Source organism: Lutjanus erythropterus, chromosome 5 (genome assembly GCF_056507025.1).
Source record: "Lutjanus erythropterus isolate fLutEry1 chromosome 5, fLutEry1.hap2, whole genome shotgun sequence".
Classification (NCBI taxonomy): Eukaryota; Metazoa; Chordata; class Actinopteri; order Lutjaniformes; family Lutjanidae; genus Lutjanus; species Lutjanus erythropterus.
This window is the reverse complement of record NC_139321.1, coordinates 41,158,866-41,184,653: the sequence shown is the minus strand read 5'-3', so window position 1 is coordinate 41,184,653 and position 25,788 is coordinate 41,158,866. Positions and strand designations below refer to the sequence as shown.

General features: G+C 37.8%; 1 protein-coding gene across 1 annotated transcript in view; it reads right to left on the bottom strand.

The window, feature by feature from the left end:
* Window positions 1-25,788, bottom strand: part of slc36a1 (solute carrier family 36 member 1) — a 78,123-nt gene that overhangs the window by 27,894 nt on the left and 24,441 nt on the right. The window contains exons 7-10 of the mRNA XM_084719814.1: window positions 22,393-22,620; window positions 14,437-14,535; window positions 12,625-12,791; window positions 9,487-9,656 (exon numbers count right to left, since the gene is read on the bottom strand). Coding sequence (XP_084575940.1) covers window positions 9,487-9,656; window positions 12,625-12,791; window positions 14,437-14,535; window positions 22,393-22,620 — 664 coding nt within the window. The remainder of the gene's footprint in view (window positions 1-9,486; window positions 9,657-12,624; window positions 12,792-14,436; window positions 14,536-22,392; window positions 22,621-25,788) is intronic.

Sequence of the window (25,788 nt, the reverse complement as noted above, 5' to 3'; positions counted from 1 at the left end):
ATTTCATCCATCCATTCACTTAAATTTATTTTCTCTTTTGGAAGGTAACAACTTTTAAGATGAAACATTCTTCAGGCAAGTGTTTGGGCTTCTGGCTCTCTAAACACTGACAGCAGTTTCTCTGGATATTACTGTTGTAATTTTAGTGAAACTGTTTCCTCTTTATGTTAATATGTACTTTTCATCTGTTTGCAAGATGTAGAAGAATAAAAACTACAGGACAGGAATTATATCACGGCCAAACAGCCAGTGACATGAATGCTCAACAGTGTGGCTGTAATGCCCCTTTAACCACACCGCCGGACTCATATGCCCTTAAAACAAAGTACAGTCTTAGAAGTAAGGGTTCCAAAAGGGTTCTTATTGAAGGGTTGAGGTGCTACCCAGAACCATTTGGTTCTTAATAACCTTTTTTTGAGGAAACGGTTTGTCAAGGGTTATCTGCAAGACTGAGGGTTTCCTTTTCATCCAAAAAAAACTTTTTTGAGGAAAGAGTTCTTTAAGGATTGTTAAGAGGTTCTCAGAGTTCCTTAAGGATTGTTAAGAGGTTCTCAGTAGAACCTCCTTGGTGGGCTCCAGATAAAATTATTGGAATATGAAAAGGTTCTCTGTCTTCATAGAAGAACTCTTCTTGGTCCACCTGGAACCCAACATAAATGCTTATACCTAGAACCAACTGTTAAAGGTTCCACCCAGAACCCCCTATGAGAGGTCCTACAGAAAACCCTTCTATGGTACAATGGTTCCACCATAACACTCTTTGGGGGTTCTACCAAAAACCTTACCACCTTGAATGGGGGCAAAGAAGAACCCATCCAAGGGGTTTCATCTAGAACCCACGCGGAAAATATAAAAGTAGCTTTTTTCAGGATTTTCAACTAACTTTTTTCCTAAGGGCTCTACAAAGAACCATGTATTCAACAGAGTCCAAGTAAAAATGAATTGATGAAGATGATTCCGGATACATCTACATTAAGAAATACTATTTGACACATGGGTAAACATTTGCATATTTGAAGTTGATGATCTTTTAACATGCATGTTTTCAACAATCCTTGAGGAACTCTATCTTGCAAAAAGAGTTCTTTGGTTCATAATGGAACCCTTAGTCTTACAAGCAACCCTTTCTTCAAAAAAGTGTTATTCAGAAGTGAATGGTTCTGGGTAGAACCTCGACCATGTCCAAGAGTGGACATTTTAGCCCTAAAAATGACTTAATTCCAGGGCTGAAACTATCTGAAAGTGATGCACCTTCTCTGTGAGACGTTTGTTTCTTTGTACACTGTCAATGTCTCTTTTGCTGCACACTCAGATAACCTTGCAACGCAGACCAAGAGAAGCAAACTTGCATCGCTAAAATATGGCAGTAGTAGTGTAAGAAAGACAAAAGTTTCTCCCTGCGGACAGCCAAGAAGCGACATCTGCTCTCGATTCAAAGACAGAGACTCTCAGAGGCATTCTCTTCAAGATTTACTCTACACATACAACGATGCTCTGCTTCAATCTCATCTCATATTCCGATTCAAAAGCAAATGCAATCTCCTACTCGCAGATGTGCATGTAAGAGCAACATGATTCCTCCTCCAGTCCCGTGTCCCTCGCCTCCTTCATTCAAGCATGCATCAGTGGGATCCCACTGGAAGAAAGTCTTTTCTTGTTGCTGCACCATCTCCACATTCACAACACACACTCTGCTCTGCGCCAATGAAACCACAAGCTGCCATGCAAATGACCTGCAGACATGAAGGGGCGCATGTTTGCATTTATTCCCTTTTATTAGCTTATCAACATGCATGTGCAGAAACCTATACAGCGTGGCAACACTCATTTGCATAATTCTCTACAGGCTCCAATCACAGCTAATAAAGGAAATGAAAATCCTGGGGCTAAGGAGTGCTGTGGTTCTCTAACTGAATAAGTCTGCCGTGACTTGAGGTTTCATTCCATGTGAAGTGCAGTGAGAAGGGAATGGCATTGAAGCTGGACATTTCTTTCTGAAAAACACTTTCATATTTTGGCAATTACTACTGTTAAGCTATGATTATATCAACTGTAAGGCCACAAACGTGGTATGGACTACCACCAGTGCCATCTCTGTAGAACAGTTAAATAAGCTGTATAGTACTGCCTCTACAGTACATCTGATTATCTGCCCTGGTTCCTTCACTTGCTACATCTTTTGTAATAAAAAAAAAAGACCTTGAGCACTCCTTGGTGCTGAGAAACCAGCATCTGTATCAAACTCAACTTGAGATAGCCACATTTATCTGCTATATTATCAACCTTTCACATCTCCCTCCAGACTGATGGGATTTAAATTGTGGTCTTAAGGTCCATTATTTAATGGAGGCTTTTATGCAAAGCACTTAACATCGCCACAAGTGTATAGAATACATAACACCTACCCAGAAAGTGAAACTTATTGTATATTTATGTCTGCACTAAACCCATCAGGCTATTCATGACCCATACACAAATTAGAGGGTGTAAAAAAAGACATAATGGAGGATGGAGGAAAACTTAAGTCTACCATAATTTATCTGACAAAAAGCAAGCAAGCAAATTTATTTATGTAGCACAATTCAGTGTGCTTCACACACATAAAAATGCATCTAATTTCAGCAAACTTTATTTTATAGCAAATTATATAAAGATCAGTAGGTTACTGACAACATACCACTATGCCACTGAGTTGACATCCAAGCCTACATATATATTCCTAGTAAACACTATGAAATGTGGACGTGAGCTTCCATCCCCTTCATTACTGGTAGATAAGTCATTGATTTCTGCGTGCCTGCTGCAAACCCAATTACTTCATTTCCTTATTTTTTGAGAAACCTGTTTGAAGGCTTCATTTAGCCTTTCTTTCTCCAAACAGCTGCAAGAACAATGGTGAACCTGCACTCATTTTAGAATGAGGCGATGGTGGTTAGTATAATGTCAGTTTTCCATTCACAACCCATCCATCCAAAATTAAATTAGCACCATCAATCACATTTTTCTACAGAATGTAATCAAGGCAAAATTCAGGCTCACTGGAAGAATCAATTGAGCAACTGGTTTAGAAACCATGTTGAGCAGGCGGACTCGATCAAACCATTTAGGGGCTGCTGTTATTAGAAGCACTTTGTAATGGCGTCCATCCATTAATCCATTCATTTTCCATCACTTTTCCTCTCTGATATTTTTGTGGCAGAAGGAAGCTCAAATGTTTTTCTCATCAACCACATCCTCCAGCTCTCTCTGGGACTTCCTGAGGTGTCCCCAAGCAGAGCTGTAGTGTGTTCTGAATCTGCCCAGGGGATCTCGCACCAAGTGACATGTCCAAAACATCTCTAAAAGGAGTGTGTCTTCATCACCTTAACTGACTCATTTACATGTGAAGGAGCAGTTCTACTCTGATCAGCTCTCACATGGCTGCCAGGTGAGCATCCAACATGCATCTCTGTGCCGGGTTTAAAAGGCCTTCGTCTCTGCACCACATGTTCATAACTTTGTTGTGTTCAGCATCTGATGTTTGAAACAAAGTCAGCCACCTAGTTTTACTGAGCTAAGCTAAGAAAACAATTATGTAATAACAACACACAACTGAAAGACACACACTAACAGCGGAAAGCGAAAAGAAACACTGCTGCCATCAATGCGTCTTGGGTTTATGGTAGGGATGGGCATTTTCGACAAACTTTTTGATCGATAATCATGAGAATTAACGATCAATTATCGATTTAATCATTAAGAAATGTCTGATAGAAAAAATGATTAAAAATACCACAAGCAGTCTGATTTTTCTCAATTTAATCCAACAATCCTCTTGCACAATTTAGGCTACAGTTTAAATGTGCAACTGTTAAACAAAACACCGCGAGGCGTCGGGCTGAAACTCACAAAATAAAAGCCAGTGACAGTACTATTTTCTCAAACAAAATACAATTCCGCCTCTTTTAGACAGAATAAAAAATCATAATAAATAATAATAATTTAAGGAGAACTTTAATCCACGTCTTGCGCGATTTACAATTTAAATGTGCAACTGTTAAACAATAGAAATATACCTACGCGGAGGCGTCGGGACTCGGGATCTTAACAAAATAAGAGCCAGTAGGCTATTCTCTAAAACAAAATAAATAGGCTACATTTCGCCTCTTTTAAACACAAAAATAAAACATCATATTATTAACTAATAGTCATTTAATCAAAGAACAAAGTAGACTCGCAGCTGACCTTTTTTTTTTTTTTTTGCCAGAAGGCACGACTGAGAGAGGGAGATCCCACATAACAATAACACATTATAGGCCTATAGGTTTACATGAAGGCTACGGTGGTAACTGTCCTGGGCTATAGCTTACTTAACCTACTTGTTTTTGTTCGCCGTGCACGCTTCATGTTTACTACCTTCAGATACGGCGGCAGGGCAGAAGTCAGCTCGCAGGCGGTTTTCTCTGCTATATCGCCCCCCGCTGGTGGGATATTTTACTACCGCCACATAATGAAATTCATTACATTGCTTTCTCGACGCACACTACATGAACTCTGTTTAACACTGTCGAAAAATCGAAAAAAAATTACGTGATCGACAAAATTCTTAATGTTCAATTATCGATCATCGATTAATCGTGCCCATCCCTAGTTTATGGTATGGCTTTGCACACAGCAATCATCACAAATATTCCATAATTTAATTCAGTGTGTGACCAGCTTTCTACCACAGCAGCTACACACCATATAGTCTGTGGTGGAGTCGCCTACGGTGAATTTGATGGAGGCAGTTGAGTATGCAAATGTTACCACCACACACTTGTGGCATTTGATAATTAAATAAAAATACGGTTTATTTCAGGAATGTTTCCATCCACATAATGGGAATTCAGTGAAGTAGAAAGAAAGAAAACACAGTGGCCTACTGATATCTGCAGGGCTCCAGAATAGGGCTGAACAATTTTGAAGAAATATTTAGTTGTAATTATTTTGACTTACACTGCAATTGCAAAATGATTTGCAATATTAAAGGATAATATTTACATCATTATTCTCATTTTCATTAAAAGGTTTGATTTGTTATTTTTTTCTTGGATCTGTACTGAACAAATATCTTTTCTGAAGTGTATGAATGATGTGTTGGCCAGTACACATCTGCAGCACCACAATATTAATCAATATTAATTTAAAATGCTATTTTGATTTGCAGTCGACCATATTGCGATTTTGATAAAATTTTGATTCATTGATCAGCCCTACACAACAATAAGGACTGCCTACTTTCCCAGGGCAAGTAAAATGCCATGTTGTAAATCTAGCAACTCACTTGCCCGACTGGGCAGTGTTAAGTAACGTTTCAGGTAAAAATGCTGTTTTCAGCCTCAGCCTCTATGGAGATTCCCCGCTTTTCTTTGTTAACTATGATATTAAACTGAAAATCTTTGGGATTTAGATATCAGACATTTAAAGACTTCACTGTGGACTGTGAGGAACTGGGATGAACATTTTTCAGAATTGTTTGACATTTTATAGAGGTTGCAGCTCCATGACAGTTGTTGTTACTTGATAATTGCTAATAATACTGCTACTAAAATCAGTCTGTACAGGGGCAAGTAAAAACTGACTCTGGGCAAGCCTGACAGGGCAAGTGAAAAAAGAAAACATTAACCATGACCCATGTTTGGTAGCCTCAGTAACCCCCGTTCCCCCCCAGCACCATCCACCAGAGACCATGTAGACTGGACCAGCAAATGAGTAAGAAGCTGGTCCACAAATCTGAATCTGAAGTTCCTATTCCTCCTGACCAGCCTTTGTACCATATACTTACATGTCCCTTTCATTCAGTTTGACAAATTTGGTATGTTTGGATACTTTGGGATCTCCACTTGAAGTTGAGATGGATTTCTGTGCGCTTGAAAAATGGTGATCTTCCCAAAAAAGTAACCACTGGTAGGTACTTCAGAATTTTAAAGGTTAAAGAAGGAATCAACCCTAAACATGTCTTAATCAACTGAGTAGACGTCTGCCACCTACTGTCAGCAATGTGTCTCATCACCTCCACAATGAATAACAGCAATATGTCCAGGAAGCTGTGTGACAACAACAGAGTTAACGTGAATAGTAATCAATTGGAGGACTACTGCTGCTATAAATAGTCTAGTAGAGCTATTAGAGGTAATGTTTTGCTGCTGCTTGAAACTGAAGGAGGAAGGAGAACGGATGGGGGAACGTGAGTGTCTGTTAACAGGACACGCCGCTGTTGGTAGGCACTGGGTCCTATTTCCAATCACATGAGAGCTACTCTATCACAGTGAGGTCGAGGAGCAACACATGACTGGTCACACATGGCTGGATGGACACGCATGGGACTGCAGATTCACATATACACACACAGTCCTCGAGATACACAGGCAATCGCTCAGAAACACATACCTGAAAACATGCTGACCCCAGCGTCCTCCCATACATGTAGAGTGCATACAATACACACTCACCTCTTTATATACACAAAAACTGCAGGTACACAGAAGCGCCTACAAAAATAGGACCAAAAAACAGGAGCATCTTAATATAGGAATCATGCCAAAAATAACTAGGTGGTTTTTAAAGGTAGTATTTTGTGTTTCACACGCCTAAAAGGAAAAATACACACACAAGGCACACAAGCACACACACTTCATGTGACTGCTGGCTGAATGTCACACAATGAGGTTAGAAATATAACTTTAAAGAGCAGTATTTCAAATATCACTCGCCAATAAAGGGTCTTACAAAGATGCCACACAAAAACCCATAAAGACACCCAATGGTGTTTGTGAAAGACACACATGGACTAGTATTAAAAAAGACACACTTACGATGGCAGAAAACAGTAACAGAAGAGCTGTTATTAATAACTGAACACAGAGAATTAAAGTCAAATGTGAATGACAAATTCAGCTGCTGAACAGCTCTGCTACAGATGGAACTTTTCCTGGAGATCGAGAACCTTTGGATATGTAATATATTTACTTTACAAAAGCAACTCTTTTTGTTTGCTCATTTCACATTTACTGAGTTACAATTAATGCTGGATATTCACTGATTGAGTAAGTGTCTGTGTATGAGTTGTAAGAAATTATAAATAATCTATGGCTCCAACTGGCTATTTGGGACTGCAGTAGTTATTTTTGACCACTTATATTTTTTCCTTTAACATACATTTCTACCAGAAGTCATTCCTCTATGATAGAGCCAGGTGGTAAAAAAAAAGAAAAAAGTCTGTACTTTCTGGTGGTTTAGGAACTGCTGAGAGAAGTTTTTAGGGGTGACAGTTGCTTATATGTCAACCACTGACCCCACAACTTGAAACTGTGAACCACTTCATTCATAAAACTAAGTACTGGGTGTGAACAAAATCAATATTTAAAGAGTAATACTGATATTTAGGTAACAGGAAAGTGCATGGGGACTTTTTGTTGCTACTTTAGTTCCAGTGGCTACGATATTATCACGATACATAAGTGCAGATTCAATGCAGTTCCCATTATGTGTTAGCACTGAGCTAACTGACTAAGCACAAGTTATTCATATACATAAAAACTGATTCATAAATTCTCAACTCACTGCAACCAAAGACTGTCTCTCAAATAGGGTTTCAACCTATTTAATATACTGTCTATGGCTCCAGTTGCCTATGTGGACAGCAGAACTCACTTCTGAACGCTTTTTGAGCACTTGATCAATAATGTGAGAGCTCCTGTAGGTGATCACTCATATAGTGTGCAAACCACAACAAGTACAGTGATTTGATGAATTGAAAGGCACTACTCAGTGGTTCTTTGGATTGAACTGCACCTCTCTCAAGAGCAGTTCCAGCTGATTCCACGGCTCAACTAAACTGAGGGATAAGAGGTGGCTTTCAACAGTTGTTCTTGCCCAGTTTAAGAGCCAATTTAAGATTCACACTAGGACACTAGGTTCCCAACCAGGGGTCCAGGCCCCCCTTAGTGGGGTGGCAAAAATCACAGGGGTTGTCAAAATTAGATTTACACGTTCACATTTAAGATTTGTCAGATTTGTCCAAGCTGTTTGTAAACGCAGTAGAAAGATATTTCATTGTTGAGTCTCACTCAACGTTTTGGGTGGGTAAAATGTAGCCAAGCAGCAAAATAATGAGGAAATAAGAGATTTGTTCTACACAAGGAGGAGTGACTCCATGGCAAAAGGTTGGAAACCACTGCACTAGAAGTCATCTGAGTATATATTTGTTCTTCTGATCTCAAGGTTTCCCCTCAAGTCCTATCCACACACACACGCGCACACACACACACACACACACACACACACACACACACACACACACACACACACACGATTGGGATGTGCAACTACATGGGTGCTTTTATTCCATTTTACTAGTAAATTACTTTGCCCTCCATTTTTACCTCCAAATGAGTTTTTAGACAAAGACAGAGCTGTAAAAAGAGACAGATCTTAGACGTGGTCTGCTTGAACATTTTAAACAGCTTGTCATTTTCTGACTCATTAAAAAAAATATTAAAAAAAGAAACATTTTGTTGGCTGAGATCCCTTTAAAGAGCCAGCTGGCATGTTGATTGCCACTGCTCCAATTTTGTATAAATGAATCTAGTACAATAAAACCTAATACAATAAAAGAAACTAGGTGCTCTAGTAAATTAAGTTCAAAAGCTTTACAGCAGTCATGAAGGAAGCACAAAACAGGACTGCTCAGGACTGAAATAAAAGCTGTCTGCTAAGCTTTACTGAATGGGACTGCATCAGAATATACAGCAAATATATACAGCAAATTGAGAGCAGCTCAAATGGTAACAAAAAAATATATGTCCATTATATTTTTCCAAAGTAATTTCACACTGTACATGAACTCTACATCACTTTAAGAAGTCAACTTAAAGGGTTAATTCACCCAGGAATGAAAATTTTACATTTGAAAACTGGTCACCATTCACTTCCATGATTTGGGAGATTCTACAACACTGTTTTCCTGTGAAACTCCAGGAGAGTTTTGTGGACTAAAAAACTATTTGATTACTATCAAATCCTGTGAGGGCATCGGTCAGATTTTTTTATATTTCATGTGAATACTGTCATTTTCATTTATTTTAGTGTATTGTATATGTGTCTGTATATTTTGTTATTGTCTTGTTCATTTAATTTTTTTATTTTTTTATTTCATTTGATTTGATTTTTTGTAGTATTAATCAATTCTACCTGTTATTTTGTCAGTACATTTTTCTTGGTCTGGTGCTGTTTGGGTCTGTGTTTTGTAGGTCGTGATCTGATGTGGTTTTATCTTATTGAATTGTGAAAATCAATGAACATTAAGTCAATTGTATGAGGGGGGGAATATTCATGTGTATCATCAGGATATAGCTTTAACTTGGTCAAAGAAAGCTATTTAACACTTGAAATAACTAAAGATTACAGCATGCACCCTGCTGTGGATGTATTTTAGGATTATGTGATTGGTTTCTTTCTACTTACATGTGAAGATGACTAAGATGGCTCGGAGCAGCAGGTCGACAGCTTTCTCCCACCTCTCTGGCACGCGAGCCACGACTGGTGGTATGAGAATCTCTGCTGGGACGTAGAACTGCAGGGCGAAGGTGATGAAAATACCAAAGCAGTACAGCAGCTTCACAGCCTGGTATGTCCTGCAAACAGGGATTAAGAGAGGAGGGTTAAATCAACAGAGAGTCACAGAAATGTGACGAGACTGAAGCAGACTAAATGACAGTTGTTGTGTAGTAAAGTAAGAAAACATAAATCATATTTTAATTCTTTTAGTGCACTGAAATGTAACCCATAAAAAACGTTTATAAAATAAATAAAACATCAACACAGGACCCAAATTTTCATCTTCAATAGCCATGAGAACATATAACAAGATGAAGATTCATTTATTGGTAGTCCTTGTAAAACAAAGAGCCAGCATTGACGGTCTTCTGCTCCTTTTTTAAAAAATGAGACGCTGGTAATTATAGTCACTGAGTTTTCAACCTCATTGAGCAGCCAATCTATTCCACTAATTAGCTGTGTCAGCCCAGTCAGGGGAGGCATTTCAAAGGACGTCTGTCTCCTGTTGCTGTGATGATAGTAACAAATAATGAGCAAACAGATCCAGTCGAAGTATTTGATTTTAGTACCTTTATTAGCCCTAAAAAACTAAATGAACTCACAGTTGGAATAAAATGAGGACACGATGATGAATGGTTAGAATCAAATCACACCAGATGACTCACACCACACATTTGTCACAAAGTTAATTTGCTCTCAAAGTGAGTTTAGTATTCGTTTGTATGTCATGATTATTCTCAATAGAGTTGACACACAGTGAAAGTAGGGTTCTTAAAACAGATTGCAATGTAATCCTTATGGATAACTATGAACTGTCAAAGTATGTTGACTTAAAATAAGTGAGTGTGTAGTTGATGGGGACAGAACAAGTGGTGGAGAACAGTGGAAAAGCTGAGCAGTGAAGTTGTCACTCTGGCAGTAAAAGTACAGTGTAGTGTTGTCTCCAAGAGGGCTGCTTGGACCTATCAGTGACAACCCTCCTTTTCTCCCCCTCAAACAAGTGAGTGTTGTGATACTGAGCTCGTGCGTGCAGCAGAGCAGAGTGAAAGACGTTTTTAAAAGTCTCTTTATGTTCATATTTCAGTATTTGAGAAGATCATCTCTGTGGTTTGTGATTTTAGCTCCTCATCTGTTCCACTGTTTTTTCATTCAGGTTATCTGCTGTATTTTACTGTCATGTTCGCTACGTATACAAGTCATGTCAAGTTACCGCTGATGAAAACTGAAAATGTTCCAGTTTTGCTGCTTCATAATAAAAGCTTCTGAATAACACATTGTCACAGGACTTTTATTATGAAGAATTCATATGAAATTCAGCGTTTATTTGCTGTTTACAGCTGCTCGAATCAAGCTAAGCTGCTCATCTTCAGTCATGAGACACCCATTCGAGTAAGCCCTGTTGTACTGGAAATGAAAATGTGCTGGGCTGACGTGCCGAGTCAAACTGAGCCAACACATGTATGGAAAAGACATAAAATTCTGTGGTACTGTTACTATGGTACCGGTTGCACAGCTCGCTCTTCTCTCTGACAGGGAGTTGACACACGCGGCTGAAGTGTCCACATAGTCCCGCCTCCTCTCACCTACCTACAGAGCTGTCTTCTTCTCCCACTCATCTCATTTTCTACATTTGTCATCGAGTTAGTGTCTTTTAATAAAAATCTAAAATTTTATGCCCTTAATGTTAATTTTTACTTGTGGTAACAAAATGGTAAAGAATATCAATATTTTTCAAGCTATTGTATCAGACATGTATGTGTAGGTTACAGTTTGTCAGTAGGAAGGCTCCCTGCCCTATTAGAGAGACGGGGAGGAGGAATAATTCATGATGAATGATTGCAAAGACTGTTGTGGTATTAAATTGTCATATTGTCTCACTATAAGCCTGCAACGATGAATCGATTATGAATTGATGGTTTAAATTGTTTGTTTTTTTAACTTGACAACTGTTTTGATAGTTCATAAATCAGTTTGAGGCTTTTTTTTAATATTTACATCTCAAAATGGGTTATTAATATTATTATTATTATAATTACTGGTATTATTCAATTGTATTAATTCTGTAATAATAATAATGATAATAATAACAACAACAACAACAACAACAACAACAACAACAATAATAATAATAATAATAATAATAATAACAATGGACAGTGCCTCATACAAACAGTTAAACATGTATGCACACACACACACACACACACACACACACACACACACACACACACACACACACACACACACACACACACACACACACACAAACACACAAAACCAACCCATACCATCACATACACCTTTGTAACTACTTTGTGTTCTCTGTATCAGCATGTACTCTTTGTCTACTCTGTTTATGTCCCTTTCTTTTGTCAGTCTTTCAACAATTAAAAAAAACAACAACAACAATTTGTCAGTAAATAAAGGCTGCAGATTCTCAGCACTGAAGCACCCATGTATGTGTTGTTTCCAGCTTGTTGGAACAGAGTTGCTATGATGATCAGCTCCGCCTATGTTGAGAGAGTACAATCTGCGGGAGAAAACAAAGTAGGAGTACCGAAAACGAGTCGGGTCCAGCCGTACCGTGTTGTAGAAACACGGCTGTGGAAGGGATTTCTAGTTCCTCTGAATCTGGCCACTAGATGGCATCAGAGGAGCACTTTCTGCCACCACTTTCTCATTTGCCTCAAATGAAAAAGTGTTGGTCGTGGTACTCAAAATTCCACTGAGCTGTTGTCAATGAAATGCTATTTTGGGTTGAGTATTTACTTTATAAATAAAGGAAAGATTATGATGAAAAACTGGCACCACTGCTTTTGTAAATTACATCAAACCAAAATCCACTACAAACAGGTTTAAATGTGTAGCATGAAAAGAAGCAAGTGGGATTAAGTTCACTGGCTGGAGAAGTTCAAAGCTATTTAGGCAGAACTCAACAGAGAACTGCATGCTATCCAGCATCAAACCTGCTGATCAGGTCCTCAAATGCTACAAATCGAGTACCACCACCTATTTGTGATCCAGGGAGGGTTGATGTTATCTTACCAGCAGTTTGGCAGGTTGAGAGTGATGCTCCCTCCTATCTGAGCTCCAAAGCACATGTATCCTATAGTACCGAGACTGATGTAGAGGAAGGTGACGATGCTCATCCCCAAATACAGAACAGGGATGAAAGTCTGAGGCCTCTGCATCTTATTCTCCAGGGGAAGAACCTGCCGACCCACAGAGATAAAGACACAAGCAGACTGTTAATGGGACAATGGATCATAATGAATGCATGATTTGTGAGTCATCCTCTCCTTTGACATTTGATCAACATTAGAGGCAGCAGTCCAAAGACTTGGAAAATGTCTTAACAATGTTCCTGTGAGTTTTCCATTTTAAAATGTCACTTCCTCTCAGGCTGTGATGTCTTGACTCTGGCTTATGGACGTTATAGTGAAGGCTAAATTTGTGTTGACATTTCAGTAAAGACCGACACTCTCTTACACTGCACTCAACATATTGAACAGTGTTATGTTCTCTCAGCGCTCTGGATGATGTTAATTGAATACCAATGAAGAATCCTCTTCTATGTGTAGCTCCTGCAGAACTATGTGATCAGTACATCTGACAGCTTGTGTCTATACAGTGTTTTTTTCTCTGGCAGAAAAGCACTAGGGAGTGCTGAGATGAAGCGCTCATGCATCGAGAGAAAAAAAGCAAACATTTTTTAAAATGGGGTTGTATGAGGTACTCATCCATAGTCAGTGTATTACCTATGATGGTCAGCATCCCTAGTTTAGAGAAGCTGCGGGAATGAAGGAAGGTAAGTAATGTACTGCTGTGGAGAGGATGAGCACTAAAATGTATTTCAGTATCTCCAAAAAATCGCCACATTTATAATATGGTGTCTGCTGATGCTTGACACCTGTGACATACTCAGGGAGTCTAAGTGAGACCCAAGTCCATTCTTTATTAAAGTGCACTCAAGTAGCTGAAAGACACAATCACTGGAGGTATTGGACTGAGCACCAATGGTAACAATCTGAGGACAAGTCCAGGAAACCTAAGCCATCTTCATTGTTATATTTTTCAGAGTAAAGGTACAGCTACCTTTTTTCTCCTCTTTGCTGCTTCAGCTAGAGATTATATTTTGCTTTCTCAGTTGGATTATTAAGACCCTCTTCTGAGGAGTTTTTGTTCCTTTTTTGTCACAGAATTTCTGGATTACTTCTGTTTAAAGAAGCCCTTTTTATGAGAGCGTTTAACTTTGCACCAGAGCAGAATGGGACTGTAAGAACTGTGTGCACGTTTCAGACTCTGTGTATCTGCGACAGGCTGAATGTTTGTATGCGTTCTCTGGACACAACTGTAATAGGTGTTTAAAACAATAATCTTCGAGTCAACCTTGTCTTTCCTGATTTACAAAGCCAAATAAGTCAAACAGTAATCATTTTGCTCCTATGTAATTCTTGTTTGGATAACAGATTGTTTTGGCCACATTCTTAAGAAAAAAGATCTTCTCTAGTTCTATTTTAAACCTCTGGTTATTTCTGGCAAGCAAAGGAAAAATGTTGAGCCTATAGCACAGCATTGCTTCTCACCACCTAGGAGGCTCCATGTTTGATGACAATATCAAATCAAACTCTACTTGTATAATTTGCATATATTAATGTGATAATGACATGTCCAGAACAGAGATAATGAGAACATTATAAGACCAGGTGTAAATGCAATGATCACATGTCATATTGTCTTCAGACACACATTTCATGTTAATACCAGATGTAAATGGAGTTTGACTTGTGTGGAAGTTAATGTGTTTGACCCTTGCTTTCATCAGCTTCACAGAGTCATCACCAGTCGGTCACGTACCACTCCGATCCCTTCAAAGGCAAAGATGGCCGTTCCAAAGAAAAGAGGGTAGTCTTTAGCTCTGCCGACTTTTGGTAGGTTGATGGGGTACGTGATGTTCTGGAGAGAAAAAAAAAGAGAAAAGATTTGAAAATTAACTCTACATTCTGCCAAAGCTGCATCATCTTATTCAATATCATAATCCAAGGCTTTGTTGAGCCCTCATCTTTGAATAAATGATTTGTTATCTCTGAATACCAGACTACTCCTCCACATCTAATCATATCACATTTGCAGTCAAGAGGTCCATTTGGATAATTTGTAATCAAATTAAGTAACAACACCGTGTGGCGAGGGGACATCACTCCTTGGCCCTGTTGGACTCGTTTGTTGGCCAAAGATTGCAAATTACATTAGCTCATAATAAAATAATTTAATATGATTGGGGTCCTTGATAATGTAAAGGGAACTGTCATTACTGCAAAATAAACCCAACTGGGAGAATACAAGACAATGTGAGTCATCAAACTTCATCTCTTTTGCACATTATTATACAATTCTGTGCTAATAAAAGGTTCTCCTGTTACTCTTCAACAACGTGTGGATGTGGGCTGCACTGACTCTCTTACAGAAGCTGTAGTGGGCTCAGTTTTAAAGCTAGAGTGAAGATACTGGCGTTATATGAAACTGTAAGACCTAAGGCATCCATTGCTACAAACCATGTCTTGCTAGTTGGGTCTGGGGCTAAACAACACTCCAAAGTTAGGCTACATTTTTATGAGGGAAAAGTGGCATGGCATTAAAGTATTTAAGTAGTGCACTGACCACTCACCTCAGGATATCTGAATGTAAATTTGTTCTATGGGTACCCAAGAGTTTCCCCTTTATAGACATACCCACTTTATGCTGATCCTATACCCCGGCAGTGTTTTGCATGCAGCATCACCCTAAAAATCCCCTGCCCTCCTTAAAATTACAAAAATAGGTGTATGGCAGGTTAAACAATGACTTTGAATTAAATGTATTTGCTGGAAAAGGATCGGTCGAGTCAGCTGGACTGACAATGTCTTTGCTGTAATGGAGAAACCTCTTTATGATTTCACTTTGGATGACCACATTTTACATTACTCTTAAAATTGAAGGTCAACGGGATGAGCCAAAACCTTAAAACCATGATATGGAGTCATTTAAAATGAAATAGGAGCAAGCATGTAAAAACCACATTAATATTATTATATATTCTGGGGTTAAAGGCAGAGATAAAATACATATAGGTCACTGAATTAAACAGGGAAACAAAAAAAGACATTCCAGGCTATTTTGTAATACTTGAAGCCTTTAATGCTCCAGCTTTCCCAAAAGTCTTTGCTCAAGTGATTCATCAGCCATAGAAACACCTTACAGGCCACATATATCTCTTAGTGCTAAATCTCTGTACGCTTTCTGATGCAAGAAATTGCTTTTTTTTTTCGAAGGCAAGGCTGTTTCTCTAGGAACACGTCTCCTATATATCTGTAAAGGGCTGAAGCTGCGTGATGAAATACTTTATAACCAGAAAACAGGTAATCTGGAGACTCTGTCACTATCACTTGTCCTGTTATCCATAACAACCCCAGAACCTAATCAGCACAGTAGAAAGAGAGAGACAGATTATCACACACAAAGAAAAGTGAGGGCTTAAGGTGGCTGGTTATTAACAGGCTGCACCAAATGTCATTCCAAGTGTCTATTGATGTTTTTGAATGAAGCTTCAACTCTTTGTTGTCATAGTTTGATGTCATCACACTAAATAATAATAATAATAAAAAAAAAATACTTGGAAGAAAAAACTTAATTTGAATTAGGTGAATCAAAGTTTTCAAATAGTAAGCCTTTTTTTTTAAATTAAAGCTGAAATATATTTTTTGTTTTTGTGGTTATAAAAATGAAATTTAGTGCTGATAAACCACCTCGTGTCTCCACCTGTGTGATTTTTAGATCACAGTGACAATGTTGCTTTTGAAAGGCTGGATAATAATAATAATAATAATAATAATAATAATAATAATAATAATAATAATAATAATAATAATAATAATAACAATAATAATAATATACGTTATTTATAACACCTTTCATATAAAACATGAAGCTCAAAGTGTTTTACATTTTATAAAACAATGAATAAAAACAGTAATAACAATAATTAAAAATTAGGCAAATAAATTAAAATCAGGCAATTTGATAGATCTAGTTCTGTTTAAAACAGAAAAGAAAAAACATATTTGAAGGCATAATAAAAAATTTAAGACATTAAAGGTGCCATTTAAAAACAGGATACAAGGCTAATAAAAATGCATTAGTAACCAACTAAAAACAACATAACTGGGTAATTAAAGTCAGCCTGTGGAACATCTTGCAGAGGAAACAGGTTAAAAAGATGTGCTGTTCCTGGTTTTAAAGGCTGCATTACAGTAATTTTCAGAATTAACCAGACTGCTTTAGCTGTTCTCTTACTTTTCTTTACCCCCTTAGTCATCAAATGCACATTACTGATATTATTTAACTAAAACCTCATTGTGTTAATATTTTCTGCCAGTAGTCCTCTGTGATTCAGAATTATCGCCTTCAGGTCATCACATTCTTGTGTACACCATGTAATGCCTTGAGGGAATTTCTTCAAACATGGAACAAGCTTCCACTTGGACTAAAAGATGAACTGATTAGATTTTAGTGGTCAAAGGTCACCTCACCAGTAGTGGACAGTAGTGAAGTACATTTACTTGAGTACTGTACTTAAGTACATTTTTTGAGTATCTGTACTTTACTTGAGTATTTGTTTTTTTGGAAACTTATGACTTTCACTTCATTTCAAGGACAAATATTGTACTTTTGACTCCACTACATTTCTAGGAATGTTGTTACTTTTCAACTAACCACAGCTTTGAAGTCAGCTGTTGCTGTTTTTTCTTTTCTAAAATGCAATTGGTCACATGCTGTGTTCCTCACAAAAGAAAACCAATCACAGTAGCTCCTCTCAAATGGGACTGATGTATAAGAAGGAAATACGTCATCCAGGTGCTCTGTAACAAGAACAAGCAAGCTCTGCCTCTGTCATTCAAACAAAAAGCAGTAATGGTGACGGCAGGAGAAAGACAAAATTAAATCTCAAGATGTTATTATAATTATTAATTATTCGAAGTAGCTTTAAAGTTGGATTGTTTTTATCGTAGTGAAAAATACCATATAATTCATGTACATGCTGCCCCTGAAGCCAGAAAGAAATCTCAGTTATTTAACAGACTTGGAGAACTCCTTACAGTTGGCTTCAATCTAATTTTATGATGTGATTTTAATACAGTTACATCAGAAAATGACAATAGCTGTCCTTTTTGTTTTTGATTATATTTCTATGCTAATTTTTTTATAGGTGTTTCTATAGACTTTGTGTAGCAGAGTGGTTCTACAGGCATCAGTGCATCATTAGATGGTTTCAGAGAGTTACAAGCTTCTGTAAATGCATCATGAAAACAATACAGCATGTATTGATATTAGAAAATGTACTTTGTAATTTGTACTTTTGAATACTTAAGTATTTTTAAAAACATGTACTTTTGAATAATTAAGTATTTTTAAAAGCAAGAACTCTAATACTTTAACTTGAGTAAAATTTTGACTGAGCAACTTTCACTTGTAGTTGAGTAGTATTTGACCAGGAGTATCTATACTTTGACTCAAGTACTGGGGTTGAGTATTTTGTCCACCACTGTACCTCACTAAACATGTTTCATAAGCTAACTGACCAAATTGCATACAAATATCTAACAGGATAAACTGATGAGGTGATGACATTTTATATCCAAAAGGTCAACTTCACTGTGACATCATAATGTCCAACTCTGTATCAGTCCTCTGTCCTCCTCTGTAGAAACAGTCTCTAAGTGAAGACAGCATGTTTCTACCTGGAAGTTCTTTACTGGAGAACTTCCATTTTTACAAAAAATACACTTAATACCTTTTATTAAATTCCATCAAAGTTACAGGTCAATATAGTGTTAAGTTCCATATTAAACTCCTATTAACTCCTATTAACTTCTCTGTTTAATACACCCATTGACAAGTATTTCAGCTCAGTAATCTGATTTTTCCCAAATTTTAGCAGCAACCTGATTTCAGTTTTTTCCCATTAGGTTTCTGTTGGAAAAATTAAACTCTTTGGCTGATAAAAGGTGTGTTTTAAATGTGGACAGGCTGCACGTCACAGACCCAGAGCAGGAAACGTATCACTGTAGCAGCATAAACACTGCAATCATTACTACTCCTCTGTGTTGATGCACGCATATCAAATAAATAAAAAGCTTTACGACAAGTGAAACTGACAACTGAAGACAACTTAGTCAAAACTGTGATGTTGATTTCTGCACTCAGAAAGGTGATTATCTGCATTGAAAATGTTCACAGTAGGAAAAATCGTGCTCTCCCTCTGCAGTGCCTGCTCAGTAGTCTAATTAGTTGTTGGACCAATTAGATGATGCATCACTTAAACTTTTATATTTCATTATTTGGCCCATTTGATTACATTAACATTATTGTCAATTACCTTGCATTTATAATAACTACTCAGTTAGATGCTAATTAATGTCATCTATAATAATGCAGTAATTGCAGAAAGTAAAGTGTTCATAATTCTTGTGCAGGGACTGAATCCAAAAAACTATAATTGTGATTTTTCATATCTCGTATAATGACATAATGCATCGCACAAAACCAGAAGGCAGATATGTCATTTCAAGTTCATATATATAAGTTCATATGTTTTTCAGATTAGGTTAAAAATGTTTCTTAACCATCCAGAGGAACAAATATATTTTGAACTATCAGACAGAAATGTCTTTGAGTCTGTAAGGATTTGCGTTTCAGCAAACAAGATGCTTAGCTCTATGACTTAAGGGCATAGTTCAGGGTTTTTTGACGTGGGGTAATGTGAAAGCTAAGCAATGTACTGCTGTGGACAGGGTAGGCAGCAACACGTATTTTAACTCTTTTTTCTTGTCCTTTTCATCAAACCATTTGGGCTAGTTTTTATTGAGAAATAGTAATAAGATGTGTTTAAGCTGGGTGTTCTGGAAATGATCACATTGAAGTGTGTGTGCTTTCACTGGAGCATTTCATTGTGTGATGAGCTTCAGGTGTGTGTGTATGGAGCATGCAATGACTGAAAGACTGAGCATTGAGACGACAACAGAGGCGTCGGTTTTGAAAAGATCTGATGAGGACACACTACAGCTGCACTATCATCCAGCTCAAAAACTTTTGTTTGAAAACCAGCTCTGTTAGTTTTGAGATCCATCCAACACCAACCTGAACCTGAACTAACACACCTCCCAAGTACATCTCTGTCCCTGAAAGCCAGTCCAGTTTTCCTTCTACAACACACTCCAGATTAGGGTTAGTGTCGGACACTTGTAACACCCCTAGATATGACTAGTCCCTAATGATAATAACTGGCAATTAATGGTCGGCAGCCTTTTTATTTTGGAAAGTTAAGCACATTAATTCATGCTCCGCTGTGTTGTTAATAACATTGTGTCTCCAGCTGTGGAGAGCAGCCCCTCTGCTGCTTCGAGGAAAACCATTGCTGTCCAAGACGTGGGGCGGGTGCAGCGTTTTTGAGGTGAAACTGATTTACTTTCTTCACCACAGAGTTGGTGGAAGTTGTTTAATGCTGCAGTGTGTGTTGGTCAGCCAGTCTCATTTGTTACAGCTGATCACTCCTCCGCTCAATTAGTCTCTGGGTGATGGGGTGTAAAGTATTCACAATATACTTTACTTAACTTTTGTCTTGCAAAGGTAATCATGTAAAACCAAAACATAATTAAGCATGCTCACAACCACTGGGTTTGGTGATGTCCATGCACTGTAGACGCATGATTACTCAACTACACCACCCTCACTAGTCGCCATCAGAAATAATAGTCAGTTAAACAATTTATCAATATTTTATTCATGTACAATGCTGATTAACTGTTGCCTCTAAGGTGTTACGCAGCCATCTGCCACCAGTCAGGGCTGCAGCCTCATCACACGGCCTGATAGCTCACCCAACCCCGGATACTTTTATCAGCAAAGTCAGACAGATGACAGCTTGTAAAATCAGCGCAGTTTGGCAGTGGTTTCATATAGAAAATTGAAATAATGTTGAATGTAGACTGTGGCAGAATAAACTGATATATAAGCACTCAACTGGAGCAACATGTGACCACATTCAGCACAGACACATGAACCTGCAAGCAAAGCAGCTGCTGCTAGCTCTACTGATGTTAGCCACACTCTGGACAAACAATGTTGTTTAGCCCCACATTCTATGATCTTTTGTGGTCTGAAAAGTTGAAGCCTTTAGTGAGTTGTTGTCACGTATTGTAGGTTAATGTACAGTATTCATATAGCATTTAAAATATGATTTGGTTATTGCAGACTGTGATTAACAGCTTCAAATGGCTCTTAATATACACAGTATTTTTTCAGACAGTGTTTAACTTTATCAATTAATAAATTGTGCTCAATAGTTTAAATTAAAATTTGCATTTAACTGACTGAGAAATTAGTCACCATGAACATCCCTACTGTAGACAGTCCATTGCTGCACTGCACTTGTATCACAATGCATCTAAAAGCCACACCAAACATATTTTGCATGTGATAAATTCACATTTTTTCTGATTTCAACATTTGACCAATCAAACTGTGTGTTGTTGACAATGTCACGTTCAAACATGTCACGTCAACATGACAGATCACTTGTTTCACACGTTTTACAGAACTCTGCATGTATGATGAAAGGGGGAAAACTATGGAGACAATGATTTCAAAGACAGTGTGTAGAGAGGAATATAATGAGCTTCAGTAGGGCAGGGTGTGTATATCAAGCTTCAACAGTCTGGAGCAGCAGCTCGATCTGTTTACAAATCATATAACACTGCTGCTCTGGGTCAATCCACTTTCAGAAATCACTCCTCTGTTTCTGCAAACACTTTGTCATCCTAAAATAAGTCATGAAGCAGCTGTCATACAGTTTCAACTCCTAAACCAAGCAGTTTTTTTTTCCTTCTTGTTATTAAGCAAAAGGAGACCCAGGAAATGTTCACGCAATGTCAATTATATCTTTTTTGTTGCAGTGCAATTTATTTTTAGAAGATTAATAATATATTCAAAAATCATATACCATATACCCGTTTGACTGAATCTGTTTTTTTAGGATTGCCCTTGATTGCTGCAGTAAAACACTCGTAACACTCGTAACACATGAAAACCACCACATGAACAAGGTTAAAAATGTGGTTTTCCCTGAAGGGGGTCTTTAAGAATCTTTTTTTCTCCATAATCCTTCTTTGGAGAGACCAATATGATGCAGTTTCCCACTGGAAAAGGCTGTCTGGCAGCAAGGTAAGGCAGTAATATTATTCTAAATATAGCGTGCAATTCAACTGATATTGATTATGTAAAATATGTGTTGCTGCTGACGCTGTCCACAGCAGTACATTTAGCTTCCATGCTGGCACTCCAAACTAGGGGTGTGTTGAAGGCCATCTACTGTAGGTAATACACTGACTTGGGCAGTGGTGTTGTTGTACCTCATACAACACCACTTCAAAACACTGAAACTATCCCTTTAAATGTAGTGTTATTACAAGTAGAGGCACAAAGTGAGGCTAAAATATGCAAATCCTGGTTCAAACATTTTTTTTGCTAGTGACATGTGTCTACTGAGCACCTGCATGTAAACCGTACACTCAAGTCTCAGACTACTGCAGTGCATGTAGCGTAAATGTGTTACAACGTGATTGTAACCTCCTGTTATAAATCTGGTTTAGAAAACAAAGTCAGAGTGAGAAAAGGCAGAGCTGACAAGCAGCACTGAAGTCAGTAATCTTCTCTGAATTAATGAGGGTCACTGAAGGCAAAACAGATGAGACAGAGAGACATGTGGTGTTCGTTTACCATGAGCGAGTAGATGTAGATGAGGACCAAGCTGGCGGTCATGACCAGGTTTGCCACCAGAGAGAGTGGAGCCAGGTACTTCAGGTTGGGGGTGAACACCAGCAGGATGAAGGCAGGGAGGAAGCAGAGCATGTAGAGACGGGAGTCGAAGCTCTGCACCAGCACCTGGGTCTGGTTGGTGTTGTTAATGTGGCAGCTGAAGGTGGTGGCGTTGGCTGCTTCTACCACCTGATGAGGGCAGGGGTGGAGGAGAGGAGCACAGAGAAATTAGTCAGTTTGTAAAGGAGAGGGGAAGGCAAACTGATGTGTGCCTCAATATGTTGTTTTTTCACTTACCACCTGTTTTCACTGCTAAGTTAATAACAGGTGGTAAATCTCAAGTATTTTCTGTAACTTATGATGAATGATATAAACCTAAAATAAATTAAACAAGTTATACTCAGCAGAGCAGATCAGGTGGAGCAGTTCATAAAAATTAACACATCAGATTATTAGAGGATGGGTTGTGGGTGGTTGAAAAAATATATTGTTAATAAGGAAAATATTAACTAGGTTCTCCTAAATGTGAACAGGCAGACACTAAAGATCAGAGTGGACTCACTGTGTCTGTTGTGGGGTCATTTCTCACCACACTAAATTCATATATATCACATCTGTGATGTGAAAACATCACATTTTCACACAGTCAGAGAAAGTTAAAGTGTGCATCAGCCTATAAACCAATCCAGCACCCACTTTGTGTGTTCTGCCATCCTGCAGCAGTGCAGTGGCAGGTCGCGTCTGTCACTCTGTGTCTGCTGGTTGTCAGACTCTTGTGAGACTTTTCATGGTTTCAGTCAAAATGTTCTCTCTCACCAGATCTTGCAGATCTGGGGTTACCTTCTAGACACTGTGTCTTACTGTTGCTTGCCAATAATGACAGATGGATAACTAGACGATGTTAAACAGTGGCCTGATGAAGGTTCCTTTTAGGATGGTGACAGTAATGTTTTTAAATTTTTACACAGTAGTTAGACATTGGTTGAGACAACAGCCAGAAACGGATAATAATAAAGTTCCTTTCTGTGAATATTTTTAATCCACTCTGACACATAGTGGTCCTCTGTACACTCAGTGAATCTCTGTAGAGTCTCTGCTCTCAGACAGTAGCTCTCTTCGTCAAGTAAAGCTTTGTGGATTTTACATTCTGTTTTTGTCCAAAGTTGACGTTTGACTCGACAGTTGGAGCAGCTGGACTGCACAGCTTCTTCCCAACTTGGTAGATATTGTTGTCAAAAGTAACGGTACATAAAGAGTAAGTGTAAAAACAGAATACTGTAAACTTATGGTGCCTCACATTCATTCACACTGATACTGTAGGGAGATGCCACTGCAGCAGTGGTGGTTTGTTCACTTCAGTTACTTCACCAGGTTTGTGTCTCTGCTCAGGTTACAGCTGCTGTGTTGCACACTGCACACTCCTTCATTATGTGAATTAAAGGATTATTTCAGCCAAACAAGAGTTGGTGATTGTTGGAACAGTGAGAAGATAAACCAAGATTCTTTGGTGAGTTTTATTTAGTTTCTGTCGAGTCTGAATGAAGCTGACAATTGGTGCGGCGAGAGCAATTTAACAGCTGTTTCTGGTTAAATAAAACATGTTACTCTTTAAAAGGGTCTCCCACTGTTATAATCCGTTCCATAAAGATGTCAGACTCATTCCACCTTCTCTCATTTGTTAACCACCAGCGTAGGTTGTCACAAGGATTTTTTATGAAGTGCGGCAGATAATAAACTATATTTATGATTCCCCTTATTTATAATTCCTCATTAAAATGTTATCCCAGTCAATTTTTTTAAGCTTGTATCTGTTTTATCATATAACGGTGATGCACACTGACTGACAAAGGGAAAAAAATGAATGAATGCTCCACTGGAAGAATCTCAGGGGCCTCTCTACAGTTCAGGTGCTGCTCTCTAAATTAAAGACAATATTTAGTGCAGGTGGTTGACGGGTGGATGATTTATGTGGACATGTGGTTTTGGGTGATGTCAGAGCTGATCTGTGCATCTCTAAGACTCAGCAAATGTTTGCAGTTTTTATTGGTGAAGTAATTTACATGTATTACAATAATATTGGTTGACCGATATTATCGCGCTGATATCGACCATCACAGCTTTATCTGTCTATATCCTTATCAATATACATACATGTTTGATAAGTGCAGACTTGAAAACTTTCTTTTGCAGAATATAATCCAGATTGTTTTATAGTCAGTGTTTCATGTATAATTCTTCCTATTTCTTAATTCAGATTTAATAAAATATGTATATTTTTTGTTCTATTTGTGTGTTTTCTTTTTGATTAATAGTTAATTAGAATTATTAAAATATACCAGGGAAAGTTTACTGTCTCAGTTCCCTGATATCACTTTGGACAATACAGTTTATTGTTAAACTGTAAAACATTCTGCCTCTATTGCATATCTTTGTCACAAATGTTTGATAATCACATTTCAGGAATCATTGTATTTAAAAAAAAAAAAAAAAAAAAAAAAGAATATCAGCTGATATATTGATATCAGAATTTTCCTTCTTTCCTAATAACAGTGTTGACAAGAAATTCGGTTGAGCTCTACTTAAATGATAAATTGATTATCAAAATGGCTTAATGTGGTCCTAAAACCTCTAAATAAATAAATTAACTAAACATTTGATTTAATTAAATACACATTTTATTCTCTTTCTGTATATTTTATTCTGATCTTTATTGTTCTTACTTTTTTTTGAAGCATCCCAGATAAAGTTTTACATCTGTGCTTGTATAACTGCTGTGACAATATACATGTTGAATCTTAAGTTTCTGTTAAATTTTTTTTATCAGTCATTCAACCCAGCATTTCATAAACACTAATTAACACACTGCACAACAGGTTTGGAAAAAGAACAAGACAGTTCTTACAAACCCCTCAAAGGCTTGATTGTTTTAGTGAAATGTACTCAGTGTTCTGCCTGGGACAGTTGATGTGGCAGCAGAGGAAAAGAGACCCTCACAGTAGACAGACAGACACCACCATCTAGTGGTAAGACATTGTACTACACTGATGATGTCTATCCAGGACTTCACTTTAATATACACAATTAAGCCAAATACAACGCAGAAAGAGTTGTCAGAGTGTACTTAATGTTATACAAACTGCAGCAAAAACAGTTTGATCAAAATTTGATCAGAAATTAGTTAATTATATCCAGATCTTCTACTTTTTAAACTCTATCTTCAAACTATTGTGTCCTCTGTATATGTGAGTGTTGTGGTCACAGAAACACTACAGCTTCAGTATAAATAAAAAAATACTGTCACCTTAAATTTAAGATAACAAAGATAATGAGAAGTTCAAAAGCAGAAATATGACAATG